The 6917-nt window shown below is 59.3% G+C and overlaps 1 protein-coding gene across 1 annotated transcript; it reads right to left on the reverse strand.

Annotated features, from left to right (window-relative positions):
• Positions 1-512: 512 nt before the first annotated feature.
• On the reverse strand, positions 513-6717 carry ANGPTL4 (angiopoietin like 4). Its single transcript, XM_059388839.1, has 7 exons — positions 5911-6717; positions 5636-5746; positions 5384-5501; positions 3117-3230; positions 2682-2777; positions 2311-2592; positions 513-1182 (listed from the first exon to the last, which is right to left on the reverse strand). The coding sequence occupies exons 1-7, from the start codon at positions 6244-6246 to the stop codon at positions 1001-1003; spliced, it is 1239 nt and encodes a 412-aa protein (XP_059244822.1). The 5' UTR covers positions 6247-6717; the 3' UTR covers positions 513-1000.
• Positions 6718-6917: the final 200 nt, after the last annotated feature.

Below are 6917 nucleotides of genomic sequence, written 5' to 3' on the forward strand. Positions count from 1 at the left end.
GCAGAGAGCCTGATGTGGGCTCCATCCCAGGACCCTGAGATCATGACCTGAGCCAAAGGCAGATGCTTTAGTGACTGAGCCATCCAGGCGCCCCGACTTTATTTTTTTTTTAACTTTGTTTTTGGGTGTGTGTGTGTTTGTTTAACATGACCATTAGAAAAAAAATAAAATTCAACATGTGACTCACATTCTGTTTCTATCAGATGGCCAGAGGCTAAGAAGTTCACTGTGGTTCATGTGTGTAAGTATGATCACGAAGGGGCTCTCCTTTTCCCCATTATCTGCTTCCGGAAGGATCGAATGAGGGTTTTAGTTCTTTTGAAAATAAAAATTGAGACACACGTTGCGAAATCATGAGCAAAGGAAATTAAAATCAGTTGTCAGGTAGTAGGACTAACCAGCGCTGTCCTCAAGAAATCTGGGAGTGTTCACCCTCTATCCTGGGAACATATTTCTGTGGACTTTGAAACTGCCCACTTTAAAAAAAAAACAAACTGAAGAACAAAGAAGAATGAAATGTTCTGAGGTTGCTTTTATTACAAGGATTTTGCGAGCTCCGCCCGGACACCCCGGGCGATGGGTCATCGCAGAGCACCCACACACCGGAGCACGGTAAGGGCACTGGGCGCCCATGGAAGCCCTGGTCCCCCAGACAGTCAATGTGACTGAATCCGCCTTCGAGGGCTGGCCTGGCTGCCCCCAAATGGTCCCTCCAGGTCCCCGACTCCTCACGCGGGCAAGGAGTAGGTCTCAACACCGCTCAGTCTCACGCTTCCAGGAATCTATGCCCTGTAGCCCTACAGCTCTGTCCTCAGAGGATATCACCTGCAGCTCCCCCACTCGGAAAAGGGGACATCTCCACTCGTGAGCTGCTTCTCTGTCCACGAGGCTCCAGATGGCCCTGTCTTGAGCCCCTGGCGAGGCAGGAAGCGGCCACATGCCGGGCCAGAGTCAGAGTCACTATCCTCTATGAGCCTGAGACCAGGCCCCAGGGAGGAGGCTAGGAGGCCGCTTCAGTCTCTGTGGGCCGGATCAGCATCGTGGTGGCCTGTAGTGGGTAGTAACGGCCCCGCCAGGTCTTCCAGAAGATGCCCTTCTTACGCTGCTGCCGCTGGTGTGGGATGGAACGGAAGTACTGGCCGTTGAGGTTGGAATGGCCACAGGTGCCAAACCACCAGCCACCTGGTGGGGTCCGAGAAAACAGAACCTGGTCAGGCTGGGGTCCTCGTGCCTCCGCTGGGGCTGGGATGGAGAGGAGGCTAGGGGGCGGACTTTACAAAATTTTAGAGGGGAAGACATTTCTAGTGATCATCACACTGTGTCCGGAGGTTGTGACAAAGGCTCCCCCCCACTTCCCAGAACTACAGCTTTCATGCCTATGACTGTGGCACATTCCTTTTCTGTACCTGGCACATGGCAAATGTTTATTTTATTTATTTTATATATATTTTTTTAAGATTTATTTATTTATTTGACAGAGAGAAATCACAAGTAGATGGACAGGCAGGCAGAGAGAGAGAGGGAGGGAAGCAGGCTCCCTGCCAAGCAGAGAGCCCGACGCGGGACTCGATCCCAGGACCCTGAGATCATGACCTGAGCAGAAGGCAGCGGCTTAACCCACTGAGCCACCCAGGCGCCCCTGTTTATTTTATTTTTAAAGGATTTTATTTATTTGACAGAAAGATAGAGCGAGCGAGCACATGCAAGGGGAGCAGCAGGCAGAGGAAGAGAGAGAAGCAGGTGTCCTGCTGAGCAGAGGGAGCCCAGTGCGGGGCTCCATCCCAGGACCCTGGGATCATGACCTGAGCCGGAGGCAGATACTTAACAGATTGAGCCACCAACATACCCTAATGGCATATGTTTATTAAAGACTTTCTATGATCATTGTCCGGCTCATCAATTTATATATTAGACTGACCCACATGAAATTACTGGTTTTCTGTCATTTTTTGACCCACCAAAAAGCGGCCTCACGATTTTACTTTACAGGGCCTAGGCTCTGCCTCTGATTTCATTAGAACAAAACAGGGTTTATCTTGGTGGGTTTGTCACATGCCAGCCACTATCCCATGAATGTCATCTCGAAATAAGCCTATGGAGCGGGCACTGGCTACACCCATTTTAAAGATGGCAAACTGAAGGCAGAGGCTAAGTCAGCTGCCCAAAGGCAAACAGCGCTTATGGAGAAATGGAGGCAGAGAATCGGTGGAATTTGGCCTTGAAGGCAGGACAGGGACGCGGAAAGGGGGGGCAGGGGAGGTCTTGCCCTTGAGGTACAAGGCAGTACGGGGAAGGGCAGAGCTTGCTCACCAGAGAGGCTCTTGGCACAGTTCTTGTCCCCACGGAGGTCGTGGTCCTGATCCCAAGTGGAGAAGGGCAGGGAGAGACCACTGGGCACCACAGTGGTGGCCCCCAATTCACTGGCCACGGGGGCTGTAAGTTGCAGGCTGTAGGCGGTGTCCTCACCGCCCAGGTGGACGGGGAACTGCAGCGACTCGGCGTGGCCCTCCCAGTCATGCAGCTGCACGGCCAGGCGGCTGCCGCGGTCCCCCAGGATGCGGTGCACTTTCTCCAAGCCTAGCCAGAACTCACCTACCAGGGAGAGGCCGATCAACAAGACAGACCCGTCTCTAGCCCCCTCCTGCCCCCAGTGCCTCTGGCCCCCCACTGGAAATACCCACCTTGGGGGTCTCCAAAGCCAGCCTTGTAGGCTTCCCAGGGCTGGTTAAAGTCCACAGAGCCATCCTGGCGTCTCTGAATTACAGTCCAGCCTCCATCTGCCCAGAAAGGTGCAATGTCATCAGGAGGACCCTGCTGGCGGGGGATTCGGACTCCCCACCTGACTCTCAAACCCCAAACTGCCTCCAAATCTGGAAAGGGCAATGTTGTTTTCATACAGCCCAGAAGGACTGGAGGAAGATGGTCAAAGGTGGGCTGGCCACTGGGCAAGGGGCTCAGCCTGGAGCATTGATTGTCCCAAGGACCCAGTGGGGAGGGATAGGGTAGCAGAAATCTAGAGGGCTTCTGGGGGCCTTCGGAACCTGGCTCAACAAGGGGGTAGTGGTGGGGAGACACATCTGACAGAGAGATGACCCCAGGAGGCCCGTGAATCCTACCTGAGGTCATCTTGCAGTTAACCAGGAAGGGCGGGGACTCCTGAGGCTGGATCTGGAACAGTCCACTCTGCCTCTCTCCCTCGTCAAACAGCTCTTGGCAGTCCCTGGGCAGCCCTGAAGGGCAGGCAGAGAGAGGAGCAGGGAGAGTGAGGCAGGAGGGTTCCCAGGAAACAGGCATGTGAGGGGCTGGGCAGTGGGTGACGGGGACATGCGGGGGCAGTCCTAGGTTCACAAAGGCTCCCTCCTGGATGGTCCCTGAGTCATCCTCCCTCCTCCCACACCGCCCTCCGACCTCTGGCCACACAGCCTTCCCCGCCCCACGCGCCCTCCTGCCACAGGGACTTTGCACATGCCAGTCATGCTGCCCAGGGCCCTCTTCCCTCAGGCCTTTCCTGCCTCATTCTAAAGATCCCAGCTTCTAGAAGGGATGCCTTTCCTGACTCCCAGACCAGGCCAGCCTCCCAAAAGGAGCACTGATGATTTCCCACTCCCAACACCACTAGGGTCATCTGGTGGTCTCTCCGCCACTGAATGAGGATAACATGGGGCCAGGGACAGAGTGGCTCTTTGTCCACAGTCTGGCACCAGTGCCCAGGCTGATCCTAGCCCACAGCAGGTGTTTAATAGAGACTGGAGGAATGACTGAGTGAGAAGCTGGGCCAGAGTGGGGAAGGGGAAGGGGAGCCAAGCTGAAGTAGCCCTGCTTTGTCAGGGGAGGGCCTGCATGGGGTCTGCAGGGGTGGGTTTCCAGGAGGGGAAGGACTGATGAATGGAAGAGGAAAAGAAGGAGGGGAGGAGGAAGAGGGGCTCCCGGAGGTGCAAAAGCTGGGGAAGTCCCACCCCCAGCCCAGCCAGGAAAGTAGGGGAAAGGTCGCCAGGGGGAGGGGGAAGTCCACACCGGAGGGGGGGGCGGATGGGGGGATGGGGGCAGGGCCAGCATGACTGGAGACATTTTCCGGCCCCTGGAGCAGCTCCCCTTTCCCCTACTTTCTTCTCTTCCAATCTGGACGGCACCCGGCCAAACCACCAATGTGGCTTCCATTAACACCAGCTGTTTGTCTCTCCAGCTCTGAACCTTCCCCTACTTGGCAGGGCTGAGCCCCGAGTCTGGGAGTCCCCAAACCCATGCACCCCACAGCTCACATCCCCCAGCCCAGACCCATGGCTGCTGGCTAGCTCCAAGCCCCTCCCAGGGGGGGACGGTTGGGAGGGTACCCTGGACCCTTACTGGCCTGGGATGGAGGAAGAGTCAGCGAGGGAGCTGGAGGGTGGGGAGGGGAGGAGGAGCTCTCCAGCTGAGAGGGCTGACAGCCAGCCCCAGCCCCCGGGTGTGAAGGGGGAAATCCGAGCTCTCACTGTCGGCTGTGGCTGCGCAAAGCTCTCCGTGCCAGATTGCGGTGATGGGACAGGAGGACTACAGGGAAGCCAGTGGCAACGGGAGCCCTGAATTTAGGGTGGGGACAGAGAAACCAGGAGCGGGGATCCTGTGCCAGACACACAGAAACATCTGCAGGAGGAGATTTGGGGCGATCTGGGATGCGCACTAGAGGACCCAGAACTTGTGACAGTCGCAAAGGCTCATTGTTAGCACGAATGGGGGAAAAGGAAGGGGGGGGGTGATCAGAGACTTTGGGACCAAGAGAGAGGTGAGGGACCGATGTGTGGGTCAGGAACCCTGGATTTGTAAGAGATTCAAGAGTGAGTGGTGTGTCTGGGCAGGGACATGGAGGTTCCCTGCCTTTGCCCCCCTCCTAGATCTGCACTCCAAGAGACCACAGAGCGCCCAAGCTCAGAACCCCCATCCCAGGCAGCCATCTCTCTTCAGCCAACCAGAACTCCAGGATCCCTAGCTAGCACCCTCTTGTCCACCACTGTGCCCTCAGAGGAGGTCCCAGCCTTCAGGAAGGTGTCCTTTCACTGCAACACCCCCTTCCCCATGCCCCTGCAGCTCTGTTTCCTCCTGGACCCTCTTCCCCAACCCCTGCTCCAGCTAGTGGCCAGTGAGGCTTTGGGGAGAGCCACTGGAAGGAAGAAGGATGGGGTGGCCTGGCTGGTCAGAGGGATGAGGTGGGATGTACCCCCCTCAGCCCTTTACCTGAGACAAGTGAGCCCCCAGGAACCCAGAGCTGGGGCCTCTCCTCTTTCTAGTAAGGTGGACCAGACCAGGAGGGGGACAGAAATGGCGTGTGTGTGTGTGTGTGTGTGTGTGTGTGTGTATGGTTGGGGGCGGGGGCTTGCCAGAGGACAGCAAAGGACCGGACACTCACTGCGCAGGCGGCTGATATTGTGAGCAGGGTCCCCGAGCTGCACCGTCTTGGGAAGCCTCTTCTTCCTGGCAGGCTTGGCCATCCCGTGGTCCAGGTGTGTGGGGACCAGGAGACCCACCTGGGCAGGACAGGAGGAGAATATCAGGTCTGGCTGGCTCCCTGGGCTCTAAGCTGCTTAACCGGCCTCCAAGTCCACACCCACAGATTGAGCGAGCTTCGACCTCCTGCCCCACCCCGGGCAAGCATCAGCACCTGGCTTTGCAGATTCTGTATTTTCAGGTGCTGCTTCTCCAGGTGCCGCTGCTGCTGGGCTACCTTGTGGACGAGATGCTCAATCCTGCTGTTCTGAGTCTTGAGCTGAGTCTGGGAGAGCGAGAAAACAGTGGTCAGGACCCGGTCTTCGGCGGCAAGCCTCCCCATCCATACCCTGGTCTCTCCCTCCCAGGGAAGCCCGGACGCATCCCCCTCCCAGTCCCCACTGGTCCCACCGTTTAAGACCCGCGGGGGAGAAGCAGGAGCACCAGTACCTGCAGGCTGCGGAGAGTGTCGGGGACAGCTTCGCCACTGGGGCCCGGACCGTCGGGCGCGCGCGGGGGCGCGGCGGACCCCCCGGAGTCCTTGCAGGCTGCCCCGCAGGCGCTCAGGCGCCGCTCCAGCGCGCCCAGCTGCCCCCGGGTGCGCTCCACGTGCTCGCGCAGCCCGTGGCCGAGCTGCAGGAGCCCGTGCGCCAGCACGTTCACCTCGTCCCAGGACGCGAAGCGCCGCGGCGCGGGAGGGGGCGCGGGGCGGCCCTGCGCGCTCAGCAGCCCGGCGGTGGCCGCACACAGCATGAGGGCTGCCGAAGCCGTCGGAGCGCGGCGCATCCTTCCGGGGGTGTCCTGGACTCGGGGACGCCGGGGCTCGGGAGTCGAGGGCTGGAGACGCGGCGGCCCTGGCGGAGACTCACTCACGTGAGCAGCCACAACCACAAAGGAACCTCAGATCACAGCCTCCGGCCCTTTGGGTTTGGTTTATCCCCGCGACTCCCCCTCTTATAAGGCCGGTGCAGAGGGTAGCGGGAGCCTCGGAGGCGGGGCGCAGGGAGTGCCAGGGGCGGGGCCGTGCGGCGGGGGTGGGGTTCTGTGCTCCCGGGGTCGGCTAGTTCTGCGTGTGGAGGGGCGCCCTGGGGGTGCAAAGCTCTAGCTCCTCCCCGCCAGGCCTCGGAGGGTCTTCTCCGCCGACGATGCGAGACGTAACTCTCCCCGGCCCCCATTCCAAGCGCTGGATCTCAAGCCCTCCACGCCGCACCCGCTGCGCTCAACGGGGACCCTCGGGGCTGGGGGGTCCTCCGGACTCTGCTCCCCAAGTCAGAAGCTGGGGAGAGGGCGGAAAGAGACGAATAAGCAAGGGCCCTGGTGCGCTGGGTCCAGCAAGGCGGGGCATGGAGCCCGGGACCCCTCCAACACCCCCGCCTGCAGAGACTTCCCGGAGAGGAGAGCAGCCGAAGGCCCGGGGCTGGACCGCTAGGGAGCCGTCTCGGGGCTCCCACGCTCCT

The sequence above is a fragment of the Mustela nigripes genome, chromosome 2 (assembly GCF_022355385.1).
Source record: "Mustela nigripes isolate SB6536 chromosome 2, MUSNIG.SB6536, whole genome shotgun sequence".
Classification (NCBI taxonomy): Eukaryota; Metazoa; Chordata; class Mammalia; order Carnivora; family Mustelidae; genus Mustela; species Mustela nigripes.